The sequence below is a fragment of the Cydia amplana genome, chromosome 23 (genome assembly GCF_948474715.1).
Source record: "Cydia amplana chromosome 23, ilCydAmpl1.1, whole genome shotgun sequence".
In the NCBI taxonomy this organism is placed as follows: domain Eukaryota; kingdom Metazoa; phylum Arthropoda; class Insecta; order Lepidoptera; family Tortricidae; genus Cydia; species Cydia amplana.
The window spans coordinates 5,221,553-5,246,079 of record NC_086091.1 but is presented as its reverse complement, the minus strand read 5'-3'; the positions used below and the strand labels follow the sequence as shown (position 1 = coordinate 5,246,079).

Sequence of the window (24,527 nt, the reverse complement as noted above, 5' to 3'; positions counted from 1 at the left end):
GTCCAATATAGTTAAGTAAAGAAAGAACAATAAAAAATTACGTAAATAGTTTGAGACAAGTCCCTATAGTCTAAGAAGCAAGGAAAAGATTGGCGGCGGAAATTTAAAATCAATATCTGTATAGGTAGTTCGTTTTTTTTAGCATTAGAAATAAGGTAAACAATCTTGATGTGTCTTTTAATTGAAAAACACATTTTAAAAATAAGTTACGGCAAATAAGTAACAATTATGAATTTAATACGATCATTTATATTCTTCTGCTTTCATAAGTAATGTTTTTGATTTTTAAAAAGCGTTTTTCCATTAAAAGACATGTAAAGATCGCTTACCTTCTTGTAAGTTCTTTCTAATGCTAAAAAAAACGAACTATAGATAATGTATTAAATGGTCGGACACTCTAATTTACTAAACAATTTATTGACAGACGAAAACTACAAAAATAATAGGTAAATAGTAGAAACATGTTCTACAAAAAACATCCTACACTAATAGGTACGTCAACACAGGTTAAATCCCATTCACTACTAAAACAAATATAAAATAAATAAAAACTAGAGATACTAGAAAAATCGGCGCGCCAACCAAAACTGTGGCATTTTCTTTAAAAAATAACTGAATAGCTGAGAACGAAGGTCTCAAACGATGGCTTGAAGAAGCAGATGGTCCTGGTTTATCTACTTCTATACTTAGAACATCTAGGCTATCCTCTGCTGATTTTACTGCAGGCTTCAAAACTTCAAAAGATGACTTCAAATTGTATTGTACTCCCGTTGTGATATTATGTAACAAACCAGATAAAGAAATATCTGCGCTTGTAACATTAGGTTTAAGGGGTCCATCCAATATATTGCATTGCAAATCTTCGTCCAATTGATTTAGTACTTCATTGACATTACTTTCAATGTCAACCTTGTGTTTTTCAGAACCAAATTGCATAAATCTGGTTAAAATATTCAACGACATTTTCGTTTCTGCTATAATTGTATCAGTAAGTGATTTTTCTAACTTTAGAACTTGAGCGTCTAGAGCAGCGGTCAATCTGTCCCAAAGTTCAGATGAACTAGACGGTTTGTCACTTTGGGATTCATTTGTGCATGTGTATGAATCGTACTTTTCATTTATTTTACGAATGTCAAAAGGAAGCTTTTCGATGTTTCTTGGCTTAAAATTTGATTTCGATCCATGGTCTACATTCTGTGCAACACTCTTAGTTTTAAAATCGTCGGTTTGATTATAGTTACCATTTAGCATATCCTCATTTTCTTTATATAACTTATAACTGGTTATTAATCTTTCTGCAACGATAACATCATTGAACTTAGTAGAAGATCTGCGTCTAGTTATTTCAGGAAACATACCCATATCATTCACTGTATCCATAAGCGTTTTAGTGTGAGATAAAGATATTTTTGCATATTTTTTATTTGATGCTATATCAAAATTATCCACGTGGAGTGTGATGCTTGAATGCGAAAAAGAGTTCGAACTTGATTGATAAAAAGATTCGTTTCCTTCGGTATGCGTCTTTAGTTTCTCATCGTCGTTAACCAAAGTTTCTACACTAGCTTCGCTAGAAGTGAACAGTTCCGTTTGGACTGAAAAAAGATCTCTTTCAATAGATTTGGAAGTCGGCAAATCTCTTTGGTCATTAGGATGAACTTCATGGTCTCTATTGTCAGTTAAATCAAGTTCTCCAGTTAACGTATCTAAACTTTTCGGATTTCTAAAGGATATATTGTCCATCTGGGCTCTGGATACGTTGATGATATTTGCTTTCATTGGTTCATTTATAACATAACTTTCAGAACATCTAACCAAACTATCAGTTTCAGACGATTCTATTTTAATTGCATATATTGTATTTTGGCTATAATTGCTTATCATCGAATCTACCGAATTTAATGATGGCGTGAGATTTTCACTATTTTCATCGATATTTTCTTCTGCCAAATTCAAACCTTCTAGTAAGCTTTGTTTTCCAGGTACTTGTTTTAATATAAAACAAGATGTTAACTCAGATAACGACTCGGGGTTTATTTGGTTCAAAATTTCGCATAAGTTTGCATCTTTTCTAGCAACGCATCTCTTTATCTTCTTGTTTATGTTTTTTATACCGTTGTGTTTATTCGTTTTTTTGAATTTATTCGAATGTTTGTAATAAACTGTTTTCTTTGGTGGTCTACGTTTTAGTTTACCAGATTTATAAATAATCTTAGGTGATTCATCAGTTGAATTGTTGGATACATCACTACGACTGTTGGCTTTTAGTATCGTTGTTTTCTTTTCATCCTTTAATCTTTCAACGTCAATATTAACCGAAAACTTTTCCGACTCAGCTGTACCAGTTGGTCTTATTTCAATACTTGAATTACTGTTTTTTTGACAGTTTAACATATTTTGAATCTCCATTTCTTCAAAATGTTCTTGTGAATATTTTGTTTCCAAGTTAAACATTAAGTGATCATGGTTTAATAATAAAACAATTTTATAATAATCTCCTCAACTGTAACAAAAAAGAAAATAAAACACAATAAATAAATAAATAAAAATAATTTATTTCAGACTAAAGGTCCATACATGGTTAGTGAACGTTAAAATTAAAATCTTATTACTAGTGTTAGTATGACATAAAAATAGACTAACTAAAACTAAAAACTAGGCGATGACTGCATGCAGTCTCTGCCAACGGCTGAGCATGGGGCCGTTTTCGCGCTCCATAAAAACGCTCAGAATGCTGTTGGGGCTGCCGCGCAGGCGACGCATCAGTGAAGCGCACCTCTTGCGCATTATCGCCGCAAAGCTGTCAATTTGTGCCTCGGCAAACATACCAGAGGCACTACAAAATCGCGGCAACCCCATCAACACCCGGAACGCGTTATTATATTGGTTACAATAATCAGACGCTACAATAAAAACATAATTACTTTTAATTACAAGCTTTTATTTTTAGTTTCACTTGTCCCGTTGTCTGTCTGTAATCAAATCTTGCAAGTTAAATTTGATCCACTTTCCGGTTTCCGATTGAGCTGAAATTTTGCATATAAATGTAAGTCGGGTGACAATGCAATATTATGATACCATCGAGCTGATCTGATGATGGAGACAGGAGGTGGCCATAGGAACTCTGTGATGAAACAACGCAACCTAATTGTGTTAGGGGTTTTTAGAATTGTCTCGATGAGTATTAGTTGTCTGTCGTAAGAAAAGTACAATCAGCGATAAAAGCTTGTACCAAAAATGATTTTTTTGCCAAAAACTTATTATAATATAAACTTGACAAAATTCAAGAAAAAATAAAAATAAATCAATGCATTGCGTTTCAGATGTATACTTAATCGTTCACATAAAATGTTTATTTAATTTTCCCCCAGATTCGCCTTGGAAGTTGGAAGGTATAAACGGAATCATAGGAGTTGTTCGGAAAAAAATTAACCGTAACTTAAGTAGTACATTTTTTACTTTTTGCTAATTACAGTTCGTTTTTAGGGATCCGTAGCCAAATGGCAAAAAACGGAACCCTTATAGATTCGTCATGTCTGTCTGTCTGTCCGTCTGTCCGTCTGTCCGTCCGTATGTCACAGCCACTTTTCTCCGAAACTATAAGAACTATACTGTTGAAACTTGGTAAGTAGATGTGTTCTGTGAACCGCATTAAGATTTTCACACAAAAATAGAAAAAAAAAACAATAAATTTTTGGGGTTCCCCATACTTCGAACTGAAACTCAAATTTTTTTTTTCATCAAACCCATACGTGTGGGGTATCTATGGATAGGTCTTCAAAAATGATATTGAGGTTTCTAATATCATTTTTTTCTAAACTGAATAGTTTGCGCGAGAGACACTTCCAAAGTGGTAAAATGTGTGTCCCCCCCCCGTAACTTCTAAAATAAGAGAATGATAAAACTAAAAAAAATATATGATGTACATTACCATGTAAACTTCCACCGAAAATTGGTTTGAACGAGATCTAGTAAGTAGTTTTTTTTATACGTCATAAATCGCCTAAATACGGAACCCTTCATGGGCGAGTCCGACTCGCACTTGGCCGCTTTTTAGCATTAGAAAGAGACTAGATACGCGATCTTGACGTGTATTTTAATTGAAAAACCCTTTTTAAAATCAGTTACTTATGATATATGACAGCAAAATAATGTAAATAATCGTATATAATTCATAATTATTACATATTTGCCGAGACTTATTTTTCAAAAGTGTTTTCAATAAAAAGACACGTCAAGACTGATTACCTTTTTTATAATGCTTAAAAAAATGAACTAATATGAAGCAGTTAATTTTTTTTAATAATCTGTAGATAAAATACCATAAAATCGAAACACTATCTCATTCAAATACATATGAGATTGCTTGAGTTTTCTCAATTTTATTGCAATGTATTTTTAGTGCAAATGTTTTCTACAATGCCACAATTGAACTTTTTGCAAGTTTTAATGCTTTTGAGAATATCCTCTTACAAACGAATTTTACCAATAAACCGTATTTTACCTTGAGAAGCCAGGAAGTATATCCAATCTAACCTCTCACAAAGGTTTTTCTATGGGAAACTAATTTCTGTATAAATGGCAAATACGCAATAAGTGGAAATTTCATGTAACTATCTCAAAGTGAAGTCAAATCAAAAAGTTTACTATTGGATAAAAGACAATTTAAGGTTTAAGCTAAGCTCATCAAACTGAAAGAAAAACAACTATGTTTATGAAAAACACCTCATCAATTCTCTCGGAAGACACTCTTCAAAAAGTTTTAGATAAGATGTTATATAAAAGGCGAAAACTTAAAATCGCTTCGTTTAAATACAATTGTACTTAATTAATTTTTGAGAGTAGTATCTACAGATTACTATAAAAAGCGGAGTTGGACTCGCCCATGAAGGGTTCCGTATTTAGGGGATTTATGACGTACCTATTAAAAAAAAGCTACTAACTAGATCTCGTTCAAACCAATTTTCGGTGGAAGTTTGCATGGTAATGTACACACATTTTACCAATTTGGGAGTGTCTCTCGCGAAAACCATTCAGTTTAGAAAAAAATGATATTAGAAACCTCAATATCATTTTTGAAGACCTATCCATAGATACCCCACACGTATGGGTTTGATGAAAAAAAAAATGAGTTTCAGTTCTATGTATGGGGAACCCACAAAATTTTTTTTTTCTATTTTTGTGTGAAACCAACCAACAACCAACCTACCAACAACCAACCACCAACCAACTTGTACCTTAACGCTAATTTGTTACTGACGTTGTTGAAAAACTTAAAAGCGGCCAAGTGCGAGTCGGACTCGCCCATGAAGGGTTCCGTATTTAGGGGATATATGACGTAATAAAAAAAACTACTTAATAAATCTCGTTCAAACCAATTTCCGGTGGAAGTTTGCATGGTAATGTACATCATATATTTTTTTTAGTTTTATCATTCTCTTATTTTCGAAGTTACAGGGGTACACACATATTTTACCACTTTGGAAGTGTCTCTCGCGCAAACTATTCAGTTTAGAAAAAAATGATATTAGAAACCTCAATATCATTTTTGAAGACCTATAGATATCCCACACGTATGGGTTTGAAGAAAAAAAAATTGAGTTTCAGTTCTAACTTCTAAGTATGGGGAACCCCCAAAATTTATTGTTTTTTTTTCTATTTTTGTGTGAAAATCTTAATGCGGTTCACAGAATACATCTACTTACCAAGTTTCAACAGTATAGTTCTTATAGTTTCGGAAAAAAGTAGCTGTGACATACGGACGGACAGACAGACAGACAGACAGACATAACGAATCCATAAGGGTTCCGTTTTTTGCCATTTGGCTACGGAACCCTAAAAATGCAAGGTCATATGGGCTAAGACAAACATAGTTTATTTTACTCAGGTCAAGAGTAACAGTATGAGGGTCCCCTACAAGTGTTACACTTGCCACAGAATAAGTAATAGTATTATCATACAGAACAGCCACGCACCGCCCCGGCCCGACTCGGATTACCTCGCCCCGCGACTGGCCGCGACATGAATCTGACGGACTTCTGGCATGCTCGCGACTTACGCACACATACACAATGACGCGTGTACAGACGTGCCGCGCACACATATAAACGCAAATCATTTTTGATGTATGGCGTGTCTGCCCTGTGCTCTTGCCCCAATGTTTGTCTTACCCCATCTGATCTCACTTCTTAAAAATTACCACAAAATAAAATGAAAAGTGCTATTCTACTTTTTTTCCGAACCACTCCTCATGTCCGGTTTTCTACCGTGCAAGGAGAACTACAGGGTGTCCGGTAGCAGATTTCTAGTTTCAAAGTCAATTTACAATTTTAATAGAGTCTATGCGGAAAGAGAAGAGTCGTGGAATGTATGGGGCCCAATACATTCCACGACTCTTCTCTTTCCGAACAGACTCTAAAACAAATACATTTTGACATTTGATGGCATTACAAAATTCAATGTTGCGGATTTTCTTTTCATTATGTCCCAGTGGTCAGTATCTCAGCGTGCTTACGCAATTGAAGCATTTTTTAAAGCGAACGATTCGCTAGTTTTTGCACCGATAATTTTGTTCACAGTATTCGTCGTGTAAGTGATGGGCCTAGTGTTAATTTGATTCGGTCATGGGTGCAAATGTTTCGCAAAACTTCTTCGGTCCAGAATATCCCAAGACTAAGCTCCAGCCGGTACACTCGGACGCCGGAAAACATATTAAGTGTGCAGCGGAATTTGGAATAAAATCCACAAACCCTATTTTTTGAGAATTCCAGAGGCCAAGCAGGTTACTGTCAATAGTGAAGACTCTAGACAAATGATAATGGATTACTTTTTGCCAAATTTGCTAGAAAATCCATCATACTCGTCACACACTCTGGTTTCAGCAAGATGGTGCTCGTCACACACTCTGGTTTCAGCAAGATGGTGCTCCGCACCATACTGCCGGAGTGTCCATGAATGTGCTTCCCGAAAATTTCCCTAGAAAATTGATATGCTGTTTTGGAGATATCACATGACCACCGCGAACGCCCGATTTAACCCCTATGGATTTTTTTCTATGGGGGTACCTCATAAGCAGAGTTTATAATAACAACCCACGGTCTAAAGCTGATTTAAAAGAAAATATCACCAATTAAATCCGCAACATTCCGCCGACTATGCTGCAGCGTGTAGTGCTAAACGCGAGGCTCCGCTTCGAAGAACGCGTACGTGTTCACGGAGGTCATTTAGAGGATATAATTTTTAAGGAAGTAACTAAATCCGCAATTGTGCTCTTTTCTAACATATGGAAATAAATTTTCTACCTTAATCCGTTGTTTTTTTATTTCATATTAAAAACATAAATCTGCCACCGGGCACCCTGTAGTAGGCTTTATCTAACCATACTTGCCCACATCTTGCCCATACGACGAGTAAGTACAACGAATAACGAATACAAACAGCAACACTCCTAACTGTATTTTTTTTTTATAAAAGGCATAAGCAGTGGCGTAACTAGGGGGGGGGGGGCTGGGGGGGGCACGTGCCCCGGGCGCCGTCCAAGGAGGGGCGCCAAAATGGGCAAGACCTCCCATAGAAAATGGACCAGCCAAAATGTAGGAAACAGTCAATTTTTTTTTCGCGACTTAGGGGTTGGTCTCATAGTAAAAATTGCTCAGTATAATCCCAAAACCTCCCTGGCAACGGAAATGCAGTTATTTTTTAGCCACCCTGTATACAGGGTGGTCCAAACCTTGACATCCAAAAAAATTTTTTAGAATCCTCGTCGTTGGTTATCAGAATATACCCCATGTATGTTAGCCGATTTTTCGTAGTTTTCGAGTTTAACTTTAAACTTTTGTTAAGAAATTCCGGCGTGAAGCTTTGCGTTCCTTTTATGCCTTCTAATATTTGTTCGTGGTATTTGCACTGATAACATGAAATAGCGATGGGGAAGTGACCCCATAAAATCATAGTAGAAATAACATAAGAGGATTTTTGTAATGAATTCCTATTTGGAAGCTTTCCACCTCAGTTTCTTTGACCGGCGACTCTGACAAATTATACTATTAAGTATCACTTTTTTGACCTTTTAAAAAAATGTAGGGTCTAGCAGTTTCTAAAATAACCAAAAGTCCTTAAAATCGCTTGTATTTTTTATTTATTTAGGTAAGGGCAACATCTAAGCTTGACATGCTTGAACGTAAAAGTTTGTCTTTTTTCCCAACTCAGCCAAGTGAGGATGCTGATTTCTTTTTAGCAACTGCGCCGTTAGAAAAGGATTATGTTACAAAAAGAAATATTCAAAAAAGTTCAATAGTTTTTTTTAATAAATAATTGCTTCACTCCAAAAAACTCGGTGTGCTCAATAAAGGGAGGCGATACTTTACTCTGGGGCAGACAGATCCATAGGCGTACCCACGGTGGGGTAAGGTGGGGCAGTTGTCCCACCCTGGTCTCTGACCATAAGCTAAGAATCTCTGTTTCAACCGTGCCGTGTTACAACGTCCCCAGCCTCCCCTACTTCTGCCCCACCCCTTAAAAAATGTTGAGTACGACCATGGACAGATCCCGGATATAATGAGTACCTACTGCTGTCACCTTTGGGCAGGAGCTAGGGTTGCCAGATCGAAAGGCGCTATTATCGGGAAAAAATACAAATTTTTCGGGATTTTGGGCCTTAAGTCGGGAAAATGAACCATACAAATTAAATTAATTGTATTCTCTCTGCCCAATCTCGCCACGCGCGGCCCGCGTGCGCGCTGACGGGATCGACGCGGGTCTCTGGTTCGCTCGACGACAGTTCAGAACTTGAAATTATTGTTTTATAACGTGATGCTGTTTTTCGGGAATCGGGACACATTCTAAAAATCGGGAGAATCCCGCCGAATCCCGACCATCTGGCAACCCTAGCAGGAGCACCTAGATGTCACCTTGGTCCCTTCAAATCAGTCCAAAAGCGCGCTATGAATAGTCTACGATCCCAAACTTACAAGCGATATTGAATCTTCAAGTCTAAGGAGATCTCCAAAAAAGAAGTGTAGGTATAAGTTTTAAAATGGTCGGCAACGCGCATATAATGCCCCTGGAGTATAGAAGTCCATAGGATGCGGTGACCGCTTACCATCAGGTGAATCGTAAGCTTGTTAGCCACCGATGGACTAAAAAAACACTTATTTGTCTAAATCAATAGTAAACTTTAGTAAAAAGTAACCCTTTCGTTAGTTCATTTCATTTGGAGGGGGCGCAAGTTTGGTGCCTGCCCCGGGCGCCATATCCTCTAGCTACGCCACTGGGCATAAGGTCCACTGATGTACAGTTAACAGTGTGGGCGATGGTACTTAAACAACCCTCGGCCGTAGCCGTGTAAGTGGGAAAGTGACAGGCATAGTGACAGGCGATAAAAATGGAACCAGCTGTATCTCCTACTAGGGTTACTATTCTGGGGTCGATTTGAAAAATAGTTTATAATTATGTCTGTACTGATTTCTGTTGGGGTTAAAGAAACTCCAATATACTTAGTAAGAAAATTTACTCATTACAAAAACAAAACAATATTAAAAACCGAAATCAGATAGTAAAAAATTTAAGTCTGACGTATTTTTTGCTGAAGTAGCTTCCGCTGCCCCAATGCTGTTTACCGGTTTCTGCCAAACCCGTTTGATATCAGTGTAGACTAACACTACAGTTGCAGCCACAATTAGGATACAAAATATAAGACAGAAGAGACATATCTTGCAAATTTTGAACCATCTCGCCTTCTTAGAAGATTTTAGGTCACTTCTACCGTATTGATCCAACATTTCAGACTTCTCTTGGTTTATATGAAATTGCAAATCTTCAGATTGACATTGAACTGTAGATGACTTCTGTATACGTTGGCAGTAGCGGGATTCTGTCTCGCGTGATACTGTTTTACGATTACTGAAACCATCTCCACAACTATATAATTTAGTTGTACTACGAGGACACGGTGTTGTGGTACGCTGTGTGGGAGCCAATTTTTCCTCCATTATTTCAAAATTTAAATAAGGATTATCAAAGGAACAAGTGAGTCCTACTTCTTTAACCATTCTCGGGATTGGAATTTCCGGTTTAGAAGTCATATCTGTTACTTTTAGAAGAGATTCACTTTCTATGTAACAGAGTGAAGGTTTCTTTACAAGTACAGGGAAATAATTTGTGGTTTTTGATTGTGTCTGTAGTTTTAAGCCAGGGTTAACGCCTATCATATTACATGAAAACTGAATTCCTTTGGATTGATTAGAGCTGGACTTGGACAGGTTATCTTGCTGATTTTCAGGCTTTAAGTCCTTAAACGAACCGTTGTTTTTATCACGTACAGATGACGGATGTGATGTAGCTTTTAAATCCGGACATCCTATTGGCGTTTTATAATTCGCCATTTCCACGTTTATCAATTGTTTCGTCATCTCCGGAACGGTGTCAAATATCACGGGATTTTGTGAATACCACATAGCATATGATTGACTGGATTGATTGTTTGAATTCAAAGGAGTTGGTGTATTTGGAAAGCTCTGAATTAATGTATCGACCGCCGCATGACATTGACAAACATTCACCTGAGTTGACCTACATGAACTATTAGTTTCTCTTTCTCGCATATGCATATGATCTGTGATTAATTTTTCCGCTGTCAATGATAAACCTTTTATCACATTTTTCAGTGAATCGATTTGGTAACAGATATTTATTTTATTATCCGAAATAAACGTTTCCGCATCAGTATTTGCAGCATATGATTCTGCATTATTATTGTTTTGCAGAGGCTCCACCATTTCTACAACATCGGAGTGATTTGCAGTCTCCACAATATACTTGGCTTTGCTTTCAGAACCATCCAAGAGTGATATTATCTCCGGACGATTTACATTTTCAGAACTTTTACTACTATCTTTCGAACTGGATTCTGATTCCCGAGATTCCATTAAAGTATCTAAACATCCACAGTTTGCTTTACCAATTGTTGAAATGGCAAATTGATGTTCGCAAGTTTTATTTAAATTTTCTTGATACGATACTACATTTTCTAATGGTGAGACGTTAATATGTACATCGAGTATTACATTATTTTCCCCTTCGTATTGCTCAAAGTAATTTAAAATTGTTTGGAAGTGATTTATGAATTCATTAGTTCGTGAATTCCTTTTTTTTGCTTTTCTATACAAATACGTGAAATGTCTAGATTTGGTATTATTTAAACATAAGCCAGACGATTTTAACTTTCTTGAAATTTTCCTGCTGTTATTACTTCTAGAGCATGACCTACATTCATAACCATGCTCTTCAGTCATTGTATCTTTATCATTTTTTGTATCGGTTTGCATTTCAAGTTCTCCATAAATATTTCTAACAAGACTGATGGTTTCCACTCTTGCCCTTGAAGGTCGCAGAATCACTGGTCCTTCACTAGTCACTGATCTGTAAAGTGTTTTTTTATCTTGAAGGTTTATTAATGATGGTTTTTTTTCTATGCATGGTTTAGGTTCATTCTGAGTGGCGCAGCGTTTAGTAAACGACTGAGACGAGATTGTAAGTAGAATTAAAGTAGAAGGATCTGATAAATCTCCTGCTTGATTTAAAGGAACCCAGACATTCTTGGTACTAAAAGTATTGCCTTGCTTAAAATCTTCTATATTTCTTGGAAGGCTTAGAGAAGAGATCAGAGTACATCGTTGATTTTGTAGCGGCACAGTGCAATTTGAGCAAGTCTCACAGTTATTTATGCGTTCTTTTGTCAAATATTGACGCCCCACTCTTTTCTTCTTACAGTCCAAACCACATTTACTTGTCGATTTTGAAGCTCGATTTAGTTTTTTATTAAGTTTTCTCAGAAGAGATTCACGTATAGCTTCAACATTCTGCAAATTATCGGAACTGTCTAAAAGGTACTCACGAATCCATTTATCGAGTAAAACTCTAAAATTGTCAACAATTAGTGACACAACGTCTGTATTATGATACTTAACGGCTCTCGGCTCATGCTCACCAAAACTAGAATCTCCATCTGCAAAACTAGATTTCTTAGAAACCGAACGTTTACATGCTCTATTTCTGATGTTACGTCTCTTTCTACATATATCCGTTTCGAGGCTGATGTCTCTTTTTATTTTGGCACCGTCGCTATAGTATAGGTCATCTCCTGAAGTCCGCGCTATTAGAAGACATGTTACACTTTTGGGACCATTGAGGCTTCTTATGGAGAATAGTCGAGAGTGCCTCCCACGGAGTATAGTACTTAAGGATTTCTTATACAGCACCGTTGTGTCTTTTTTCTCATCTTTGGTTCCTCTTTCCATTTTGAGCCGTTGCTTTCTGGAATCAAAAATGTTTGTATTCTATTCATCTTTTTCATTTTTGATGTCTGGTGAAATATTTTTCGAAGTGCAGTGCTTCCAAAACACATGATTTGATCGTTTATAAAAACAATGATGTAGTAAACTTTCCAAAAATATTTTAGTCTAGAGCTTCAAGTCCACACACCGTTTTTAAAATTAGCTGATTTATTCCATTTATATATAAAAACAGTTACGAACAAAAAAAGTTCTAATCAGAAGTAAGTTCACGGTAATTTCTTAAAAAAAAAAACAGAAATATGTTCGTAGTTTCTGAAATTTTCCCACGTGGAAAATCTCGCAATTTTTTAAAGTTTCCTTCTGCACATCAGTAATCAGAAGGGACAAATTGTGGATAAAAGTTTCGGTGTTTGTTTGTATAATTAAATAGCACATTGTGCAATGAGCGGGGTAAGTGAAAACTAGAGCGCAAGCGCGCTAAGCGCTTCAGTCCATGTGGATCCTGAGTGTAAGGCCTGAGTGGACGCTCGAGTTGGGCGTGCAGCGTGCAGCGGGGCGGGGCGTGCGGCGTGCATGTTAAACAAATGCAAGCGTGAGCGAGCGTCCAGCGGAACAAGCGGGCGGGCAACGGTGAAGCGTAAAGCGTCAACTTATACCGTTCGCAAAATATTTATATGCGCTTGTCATGAATGAGGACTCCACGCCCTGCTCAAGTGTCCACTCCCTTCGTACACGCAAGTAAGTTAAAGACGCCGGTGGAATTCCGGGCTTGGCCACTGGAGAGCTTGGGCACTTTTTCTTCAGTGTATAATATGTATTTCAGTTTATAATTATATATACAGTACTGTGACAGCTTAAAATCACTAATCAAACTATATAATAAAAGGAGTTTGATTTGTTGCCTAATAATGATGCGAGAACTCCATTTAAATCAAATATACGATATATGTGACGTTATCTATGAAAAGGAACCTTATTGTCGATGGGGGTTACGCCATTATTAACGATGCTCCGATATAAATACAATGCCGCGCGACGCTGTGCGGCGTAAGCGCCATCGACAATAAGGTCCCTTTTCATAGATAATGCCCCATATTTTTGATCGTTCGATAGAATAGGTTGTACCTTAGTAGTCGGCAATATATGACGAAACCTTTAGTGTATAAACTGAGACTTCGGGAGAAGACAGAAATCCGCCTACAGGGACTCTTCTTGAATCATAAAAATATCAAAAAGATAAAAAAACACTTACCAACAACACAGATTTCATTACATTCTCAACTGCGTAATGGAATTTCCTAAAGCTCTTGTGTCACGGCAATTTCGTAAAATTTTGCTGTAGAAATATGTTTGTCAACATAATTTTTCAAATTGACAGAGTTAATTTGACAATGATATTGTCTTCTGTATTTGGCTGCCAGAGCGAAATAGTTTTGATCATTAGAAACTTGTTAGAAACTAAAAAGTCAAGGTTTAAAACACTTGTACATTGCGCATTCCAGCAAGTCAAGTCAAGCACCCTCTCACGGGCGAATGTGTGTAGCATTTGACTCACGTAAGAACGGTCCGGGTCCGGTCTGAGGCGTTCGACACTTCGTTTTCTATGATGGGTAATCGGAGATCACGTGATTTCTATAGAAAGTGTCGGGCGTCTCCGCCCGGACCCGGGCCGTCCTAACATGAGTGATCGTTTAGGCCAAGGCATATTTCGCCTAGAGATAAGTGTTAAGCTCACATAAACCTGTTTAAGTTTGACACAAATTAAAACTGATGCGAAGCTCCAAAGTTGTCGAAGTGCTGATCAGCCATTGGTCTATTTTGAGAATTACAAATCCCTAATAGGCCTTTGGTTAGTTGTAATCATAACGGTGTATAGGCTATGTGGTACGTGGTAGGAGAACTAAAGGGTTCATAAGAATCATAAGTGCTTTGTGCCAGGAGCAAGCCAGCCCTACGGTCCCCAGTGCCCTAGCTCTAGGTAAGTGTTATCGCACTGTTCTACCACCAGAGTGCAGCACTAGCACATAGAGAAACTCCTATGCTTAAACAGCTTTTGATAAGTTTTTACTATAACATTGTTGCATCACGGCGGTTTGTTTACAGAGGTCTACTGCGAAACGCAAAAATCGAAATTTTGTTATGTGCAAGAGTGGTAGAGAGACAGATAACGAAATAGATTTTTGTGTAGGCCTTTAGTTCGTGTTAGTAGCGCCCTCTACGCAGAGTTTTGCGTCATTCCCTATTGCGTTAGCGAGGCATTTTTTTTTTACTATTTTGCAATGTACCCCGTTTTACCTTTCAGTAACCCGTCAATCTTACATTTCCAAAAGGTCAATCAAAGGGCTTGCAGAGTAAGTTTAATCGAATCATGATGGGTTAGGCCTTGAGGACTTTGCCACGGATTACAAAACACATCAGCAGATGTGCAAGTTGTTGAAAAGTTCCAAAGAAATTTATAAAATAGGCACTTTGTCTTTTGTATGTTATATATTAATTTTGTTTTGTATTCATGTTACCTGTGGTGATTGTTTCACCGGATGGTCTCATCGGAAGATCAGCGTTGGAAGTCGCCAGCAACATGCTGAGGTGAGACCATTTCGTGCCTAATTACAGGATTTAAAGTGTATCCTTTTATGTTTCTGTGTTCATATATAACTTTCTATTTTGTCTTTGTGCTCATGAATAAAATTATTTCTATTCTATTCTATGTAAATACTCGTATCCCTATACGAAATTGTGAGAGGTTTCGCATTTAGAAAATTTCTCAATTTAAAAAAAATTCCGTATGCACATCAGTAACAGCGAATAAAACTTCCATAACACGAGCATATGCCAATGCTTCTGAAATCTGGTTTAATATGGCAATTTTACATTGTATTTTATATTTCCGCTATATTTCCGTTTTCTTAATGAAGACTGGTGTATCTCTTTTGTTATTATGTAATCTTGGCTGAAGGACTCAAACCAGCTATCATGGTCGTATTTTTATCACCTGTCATGCCATGCGTCACTTTCGCACTTACATGTTTGCTAGAACGTGACAGCCATGGTGACAAATGATAAAGAACCGGCCATCTTAGCCCTACAGCACAGTCGCAAAAATTTGACAATTTGAAGGTAAAACGATATCGCGACGAGAAAAGACGACAAGTTTAATAATGTTTTAATTGAACGATAATAAACCGAGGTTTTGTTAAAAACAGTGTTTATTATATTGCGTATTTTGATGTCCACAACACACGTAGGGTACACTCATAAATTACGTCATTTCAAATTGGAGGGGGGGGGGGGGGTCTGGACATCGAATGATGGTAGCATGACATAGGAGGAAACGGGGTCATTCGAAGCACGATTTTTGGATGATTTTAGGCGGGGGGAGCAAATATCGTCAAATTTAGATGACCTAATTTATGAACAGCTGAACAGCCCCTAGGGCAATTCGATCTTGCACATGACGTCAAAACGTTATCTGAATGATGTCAGTGTGGCTACCACCAGTTTGGCACTGGCATAAACGCGAGAACGTAACTTACTTTCTATGCATCTCGCCGACCGGGCGGCGTTCATTAATAACACATATTTCCAGGACTGGCCTTACAGGCATTAAGAGGCAACAGGAGTGGTCATTTCTCCATACAAACGTACTCGACTGTTTCCTCGTGGGTTTTGAAGCTAGAGCAATGATTTTTTTTAACACAGATTAATATTGTCAATATCTGTTTCGGACCGTTTTGCTTTTTTTTGATATTTTTGTTTTTTAAGGCGCTAGAGCCCTTCAAAAATGGCCAAAATGGCCTAATTGACTATGCCGCAATGCGAGGCGTGGTATTCAAAACTGATATCAATTAGCCAAAAAAGCAAAACGGTCCGACACAGATAATTTCATAATCATTTATATTTCCAAATTTGGTTACTATTGGTTAAGTTTTGGAGGAGGAAACAGTCGAGTACGAAACCTCGTTTTTTGAGATTTTTACGCAGGATTTTTCGGCTTGTCCTTATCACACTAGTTTTAGGAGCCGCTTCCGTTAGCGAGACGGGTATATTTACCTAAAATATTTAAATCTCAGCTCCTGTTTCGTCTTAACAATGGGGCATGAATGGGGCCAGTACAGCGGTGTGACACCGCTACAACGTGATTGGTTGATGAGTTCGCATTACGCGCGCGATTGGTCGCAACTAGTTGCGTTACACTGCACGATTGACTCGAATTCGTGAGTGAAACTGCTGAACTAGTACCATTTTTAGTGCCCGTAAGGCCTGTCCTGGCGGCGTTGCGTTAGAGCGCATTTCACATATTATGTACGGTACGGCCGCAAGCCGGTTGGCTCCGGACGGGTCGCGTCTGTCATAGGTACATACCTCGGGTACATACTGTATACCTTACTTTACTCTTTGGTATAGGCATTGTGAAATGCCGCTTAGGAGCGGCCCCACTCCAGCCGGTCGGTGGAAATCGTATATTAGAAAAGAAAGAATAGATTTTTTTTTGTCTTAAACTTAGTGTACCTACATACAAAAGTAACATTATAAGGCTTAAAACATACATAATTATTACAAGTGCTGCTGCTGTAAAGGATGATGTTTTGTCTTAAAATAAAACACAGTAGGTAACTTTATCATCAAGTATTTTATTAGGAACGTAATCGACCCTATGACTGTACATTATGTTTTTGCGGAAACTGCTATTATTGATGTATTTGTTAGTTGTTAGTTTAGTTTAGGTTGAGATTTTAGTGATTTTGTAATTTTATGTTAGTTATAAATTTAGTTTACTATTATAGCATCCTTATTGCTGTTATAACATGGTTAAACCTATAGAAGGTTCTATTACTTAATCTCCAAAGTGTGGGCTATCAGTGGCATGTTTAGGTATTTCTTGTATCATTGCTGAATCATTTAAATTAATTATACGCAATGAGTCAGTGTAAGGAGGGTTCTCTGGATTACTAATCTTGCACCTTTCCGAAGTATCTTTAAAGTAAGTAAGAGTACGCGTATTAGGAAACTTAGCTATAATATTATCATACTTATCGAACTTAAAGTGATTTATGTAGTTGTAATATTTAGCTCCAAAAGCACCGACTAAGTTAACCTGTTCATTCATATCCACTTGATGTATTAAATGCTTTTTAAAATCTATCAAATACACATTTCCATTTCTATCATTTTTAAGACCGTAGGTTGACTCTTTTAAAACTTGTTTATCTTCATTAGGTTTCACCTTATACACTTTAGTTGCAGTACGTGCGTACATATTTCCTGATTTATCAAAAGTCACACTCTTAACTTTAACATTTTTAAAAGTATCGACACTTTTCTTAGATGATCCAGTAATAGATGATAATCCTTTTGCCAATCCAGCTGTGTAGAGAGTTCCATTATACGCCCATATATATTTACTAGTACTCAGGTTGATTTTTGTATTCTCATTTGAATTAGGTTGGTACTTATACAGCGATCCTGGACCATATGAGTAGTATACGTCACCGGAAACTTGATCAACAGTCAAATAAGCTGGGTTATCACTTGGGCGACTAGTCTCTACAAGACTTTTCGTATTATCATCCAAATTAATAGCTTGTAAACCATCTTTAACGACGTATAAGATGTTGTTCTCGAAGTCGATGGCAGACGCTGATGCTGTGATGTCTTCAGAGTTTATTTTTAAAGGATTTGGTGCTAGGCAGCGTCCGTGCAAGCAAATACCACATTCTGATGCGGCAGCCGTACTAAGCGCCAAGCATATTAACCACCACTTCATGGTATTTAGTTCGTTCGATTCTTCTTAATTGTGAGGGATGCGTAGCCAGAAGTGAAGCTGATGGAGGTCGGATTTTATTTGAGATTTGCTTTGTAAATGTCCAGTCGAACTGTGTTCTTGAGATGGGCCAGGAAGGGTTTTGAATCTGGCTGTGATGGCTTTGGTTGAGGGCAGCGCTTGGTTGTTCTGATTTAATTGAATATACTTTTGTCCCTGAGTGAACTTCTTTTCGATATGTAAAATACCAATTCCTTTTTGAAAAGGCCGTCAGCCGTTAGAACGGCTTAAGTCGAGTCTTTTGTAGAAGACTCCTGTGGTCTAGTCGCTACTTTCGCTTAAGAACTTTGTATAAGAAACACGAGTGAACGATTTAAAAGATGTCAATAGAATGAGGACAACGCAAACGTTTTTGCGACACAGGACGGCCACAAAGGTCAAGTGAGAATTGATAATGTCAATTGAACGTATAAATTCAAGTGTTCACGTTGTTTATGAATGGAATAAACCCACGTTATTATTGGCTATCTCATCTTCATAGGTTAAATGACCGGGTGTATAATAACCTAAATATCTAGTCACTCCGTTTTTTTTAAATTAGCAAGTATTTAGAAAGTCTACCACTTATCTTAGGTGGTTTGCAAAGAAGTTGCATGGTGATTTTAAAGGGGCCCACTGATTAACAGTCCGCCGGATGGTATCGGCCTGTCAGTTGTTCGTAACCATAAAATTTTTGTTCTAACTGACAGGCTAGGCCGATACCGTCCGGCGGACTGTTAATCAGTGGGCCTCTTAAAGTCTGGCAAAAGGTTGTCGACATGGTTGTTTATTAAAAAAAACCTTTTTGGGCATCGTTTAAACATTAACATAGGTAAGTTACATTAATATAAATTAACATACTTACCTACTTTTAATCACCCTGCCGTATTTAACAGTGTAACCGCGTTTGAGTCCAAATATTGGTTCAGCGAGAATGAACCCGCGGGCCGCGATAGATCATATATGGGGCATTATCTATGAAAAGGGACCATATTGTCAATGACGCTTACGCCGCACAGCGTCGCGCGGCATTGTATTTATATCGGAGCATCGTTAATAATGGCGTAAGCGCCATCGTCAATAAGGTCTCTTTTCAAAGATAACGTCACATATATTTGTGAGCCGCGAACTTTGCTTGTTCATATCCTGTGCCCTCGTAATATTGGCAAGGAACAGTAGGGAATAGACGTCCAGAATATTCAAGGAATTCGATTTGAGTTCCAACCTTGTTACAGTGACAATTAGTACGAAATTCGCTTGCACTGCTACCTTTTATATTGATTGAATTAATATTTAATAAGGCTAGGTACGAATACAAACTGGCACGGAAAAAAAGGCTTGACTGTACTTAGGGAAAATTGGGGGAAGCTAATTTTTCTTGCAAGTTACATTTGACCCACTTCCCAACCTACAATGAAGCTGAAAATTTGCATACACGTAATATCCGTTAAGAGAAGAAATATACAAAAAGAAAGAAAGAGCAAAGAGTTTATACATACATACATAATAATAGGTTAAGAGTTATTAGAATGATTAGCTACAATACTATACAAACAATCTTAAACAGTCATTCCCTGCCGTCGCGAGCTACGCGCTACGAGCGAGCGTAGCCAACAAACCCGTACCACAGGGCGGACACGCCATACATTAAAAATGATTTGCGTTTATATGTGTGCGCGGCACGTCTGTACACGCGTCATTGAGTTTCTGACGGAATCCTGACATGCTCTCAGTAGAGCGACTTACGCACACATTGATGTCGCGGCCTGTCGCGGCCTGTCGCGGTCGAGGTAATCCGAATCGGGGCGGGGCGGTGCGTGTCCGATCTGTATGATAATACTACATATTACTTATTCTGTGCCTAATATGTAGCGAAAAATGCCTACGAACAGAAAACCCGCTTAGCAGGTCGCTGGCAGTGAATGTGTTAACCTTCTAGCTACATACGAAGCCATATATGGCAGTTATAACTTTGAACTCTATTAACACCTGTTAAAGTTCAAATTTAAACAAATAATTTTTGACGACATGCATACTTCGTTTTTTTTAGCATTAGAAATAAGGTAAACAATCTTGATGTGTGTTTTAATTGAAAAACACATTTTAAAAATAAGTTACGGCAAATATGTAACAATTATGAATCTAATACGATCATTTATATTCTTCTGCTTTCATAAGTAATAGATTTTGATTTTTAAAAAGCGTTTTTCAATTAAAAGACATGTCAAGATTTCTTGCAAGTTCTTTCTAATGCTAAAAAAAACGAACTATAGAGCAGCGGTTCTCAAACTTGACGAAACCCTTTTGAAAAGCGAAATATTTGGCAGAACCCAAATAAAAAAAAAATCGGGTTAACTATCTATACTGGGCATCCTTATTCTGGGCAAGCAAAGTTTCTTCCCAGCATACAACTGAAATGAGTTCTTGCGGACTCACGCCACAATAGAATAAATAAGTACGGCGAACAACGTAGCTCAATACGTGACATGATTACGACTCTATTGCCAAGGTAGTAGAGTTTAAAATAAATACAACGTAGATGGTACCCTGCTAAGCATCACCAGTCTAGCTGTAATATTAGGATTTTAAATAAACAACAACCATATCTAGTTTGGTCTAAGAATGATTTATTCTTCTGTTCAATCCATAGACACAAAAACATAAAGGTCAAAGACAAACTAAACATACTCTACATCTCCCTTTTCAACATAAAGTAAAATAATAAAATCTAAAGGTTGAAGAATTAAATAGTACACACATAATCGTTGAGATGCCTAGGAGGTCTAACATCTCTGTTAGATCTTCTGAGAGGCATTGGAAGAGCAGGTGCCTCAGTAGCACTCGTCGACTCCATCTCAGACTCAGGACTTGCAGCTGGATTCAAGTTAGTAGCAGGTGACTGCTGAACAGCGATCTGAGACCAAGCCGACTGTACATGCGGTTGGACAGGCTCTCTATTACTTTTGTCCACTTTGATGAACCACGAGTTCCTAGTTTTTAAGTTTCCATAAAAGTCTTTTATTGTTACAGATCGTGGATTGTTGGTGATTTTGTAAACCGTACCTGGTTTCCAAATACTACTATTTTCATTTTCTTTTCTTTATATACTATCTTTTGCCCTTCCTCTAAAATGTCACTTCTAGATTTTGTGTGTTGATCGTAGTATGATTTATTTTTATTACAATTATTCAGTAATTTATGTTGTATATCATTATGTAGTTTTGGTCTTAATAAAGCTTTATTTATTGGAAGTTTGGTTCTACAGAGTCTATTGAATAACAGCTCAGAAGGGGAACAGTTAAGACTGACAATTGGGGTATTTCTATATTCTAACAAGAACAGCTCAATATCAGTTTTCGTTTCAGCAGATTTCTTTAGAAACCCTTTACACGTCTGCACTGCCCTTTCTGCAGCTCCATTGCTCTGGTGATAATGAGGACTTGAAAACACCGTTTTAAAACCCCATTCGACGCTAAAATCCCGGAATGCTAATGAGTTAAATGGCATGTTATCGGAGTATATAACTTCTGGTATGCCATGCGTTGAAAATATACATTTCAAGACAGAAATGGTTGTCTCAGCTGTTTTACTATTGAGTTTGTGTAACTCGATCCACTTTGAATAGTGGTCGAATAAAGTAAAATAATCATTGTTACCATATTGCAAAATGTCCACGGAAATATGCTGAAAAGGCAGTTCTGGTAATTCTCTCATAATCATTGGTTCTTTCATGTTGTTATTAGAATGTTTAAGGCACACACTACAGCCAGAAATGAAATTGTCTATATCAGAAAACATATTCTTCCAGTAGAATAATGTTTTCGCTCGAGCTTTGGTCTTAGACATGCCGAAATGACACTCGTGCAGTTTTGTCAGTATTAGTCTTTGTAGAGATGTTGGAACGTAAAGCCTATGGTCTATAAATATCAAGTCATCCTCAAAGCAAATGGTTTTTCGGATGTCGTAATAGAATTTCAGTTCAGTCGGTACCTTAGATACGGAAGTTGGCCATCCTTTTTTGAAGAAATCAATTAATTTCGATGCTACAGGATCTACTTTTATCTCTTGTTTCAATTGAGATAGTATTGCATCTGAAACGTTAACACTGTGAATTACTACATTGAGATCACTATCACAGTCTTGACTAGCCGTGGAGCAGGCTCGACTTAATGCATCTGCTATGTGCATTTGTGTACCTGGTACATGCTTCATGGTTAAGTCGTATTTACTTAATTTTAATTTTATTCTCTGCAGGCGAGTTGACGGAATGTCATGTAAGTCTTTTTTCATTATGGAAATCAGCGGTAAATGATCTGTCAACATAATAACTTTTTGGCCATAAATAAATGAGTGAAACTTCTTACAAGAGAATAATACAGCAAGAAATTCTTTCTCTATCTGACCATAATTTATTTCAGTCTCTGTTAAGGATTTTGAGGCATAATAAACGGGTTTATTATCCTGCAAAAGTACACAACCTATGCCTGTCTTGCTCGAGTCAGTCTGAATCACGATCTCTTTACTGGGATCAAAAGTCTGCAGAACGGGATTCGTCGATAAGATAGTCTTAATTCGCTCAAAGGCATCAGTATGAATTTTTTGCCAGTCAAATATCGTGTTTTTCTTTAGTAAATCTCTCAATGGGCTAGTAAGCGAAGCGAGATTGGGAATATATGGTCGTAAATAGTTAATTAGTCCTAAAAGTCTTTGTAAGTCAGACTTGTCATTGGGTCTGTCAAAATTAGTTATAGCTTTAATCGCGTCGTCATCGGGTCGGACTGTACCATTTTCAAATATTTGCCCTAAGTATTTAACTTGTCTAATCATGTATTGAAACTTCTTTTTGTTGAAACGAACATTACATTCCCTCGCCTTTTCGAACACTTTAGATAAGATGTTATGCATTTCTTCCTCAGTTTCTGAAAAACATAGCACATCATCGATATAGTTTACAACACCATCAATTGAGCTAAACATGTCAGATAAGCGTTTCTGAAACACTTCTGACGCTAATACAATGCCAAAAGGCAGACGATTAAATTTGTATGTTCCAAACATTGTGGAAAATGTACAATATTTTGAGGAAGTCTCAGTCAAAGCAATGTGCCAAAAGGCGTCTTTCAAGTCTAATACTGAAAAGTATTTAGCATTCTTAATTTTCGCAGATAGATCTTCAATAGTAGGAATATAACAATAATCTTTTACTATCGCGTTGTTAAGATCTTTCGGGTCTAGGCACACTCTAATAGACTTATCAGGTTTTTCAATCACCACTAACCTGTTAACCCATTCCGAGGGTTCCGTGACTTTGCTTATTATGCCGAGACCCTCAAGTCTTTCCAACTCTTCTTTTAATTTTGGCCTTATTTTTAGAGGAACTCTGTATGGAGGTTTGGATGTAGGTATAGTATCAGCTTTTAATTTGATTTCATAAGGATCATTAAACTTACCCAAACCTACAAACAAGTCCTCATTTTCACGAATTAATTGTTGTTTTCTATCATCAGTAGCTTCGATAGATGAAACTCTTTTTACTAAATTTAAACGAACACACGTATCTCGAGATAGAATCGGTGTAGCGTCCTCTTTTCCCGCGATGCAAAACGTTTCAGAGTACATCTTGCCATTTACTTCTATGTTGAATGTTGCTAATCCTTTGACTTGCGTTTTGTAGCCATTCCAGCTCTCGAGTGTCGACACCGTTTTCTTGAGGGGAACAGGGTGTGAAGATATGACCTTTTCATAGATGTGTACTGGTAAGATGTTGACATCAGCTCCTGGATCAAGTTTGAATTGAACCGGATTGTTTCCAGGCAGTATTACCTTTTGGAACCACGCCAACGAGTCAACAGACATGTCTGATGTAACAGACTCTACATAGTAATCAGAATCATCTTGCAAGTTTACCTCATTTGATGCGACTTTGCTGGAACGACACATCTTAGCGAAATGATGTCTCTTCTTACAGTTGACACACGTCTTGTTATACGCCGGACATTGACCGTAGATATGATGGTATCCACAGTTCGAACAGGTCTTCTGGGTACTTTTAGGCACTGTGACCGCATTAACATCGGGTTTGTTGTCAGTTATATCTTTAACATGTACATTCGTGATCTCAGATATTCTGAGCGATGACACCACATCGTCCAGGGGTGGGTCTCCTTTCTTTATCATCTTTTTTTGACAATCCGTGTCACTCGAACCTAATACAAGACGGTCCCTTAGAATTTCATCTTTATTTTTGAAATCACAATCATTGCATAACTGTTTTACGTCAGTCAAATAATTGTCAAAAGATTCTCCTGCTTTCTGATTTCTATTATAAAATAGGTACCTAGAATGAAGTATGTTCTTTTTGGGGTTGCAGTATGTTTCAAATACCTTTAATGTATCTTCGAGAGTTTTCACCTCTTCCGACTTTACATCTAGAG

General features: G+C 37.4%; 1 protein-coding gene across 1 annotated transcript; it reads right to left on the bottom strand.

Moving 5' to 3' along the window:
• Positions 1–459: 459 nt before the first annotated feature.
• On the bottom strand, positions 460–24,270 carry LOC134658597 (uncharacterized). Its single transcript, XM_063514249.1, has 2 exons — positions 23,372–24,270; positions 460–2,296 (listed from the first exon to the last, which is right to left on the bottom strand). Exons 1-2 carry the CDS (start codon positions 24,268–24,270, stop codon positions 508–510), a joined length of 2,688 nt encoding a protein of 895 aa, XP_063370319.1. The 3' UTR covers positions 460–507.
• Between the last annotated feature and the right edge of the window lie 257 nt (positions 24,271–24,527).

Coding starts and splice junctions, on each gene's coding strand:
- LOC134658597 (XM_063514249.1), bottom strand. CDS start 24,270: ATGATAAAGAAAGGAGACCCACCCCTGGACGATGTGGTGTCATCGCTC. Junction 2,297..23,371: donor CCCTCGGAATGGGTTAACAG/GTTAGTGGTGAT, acceptor TGACGTTGAAAG/ATTAAAGGATGAAAAGAAAA.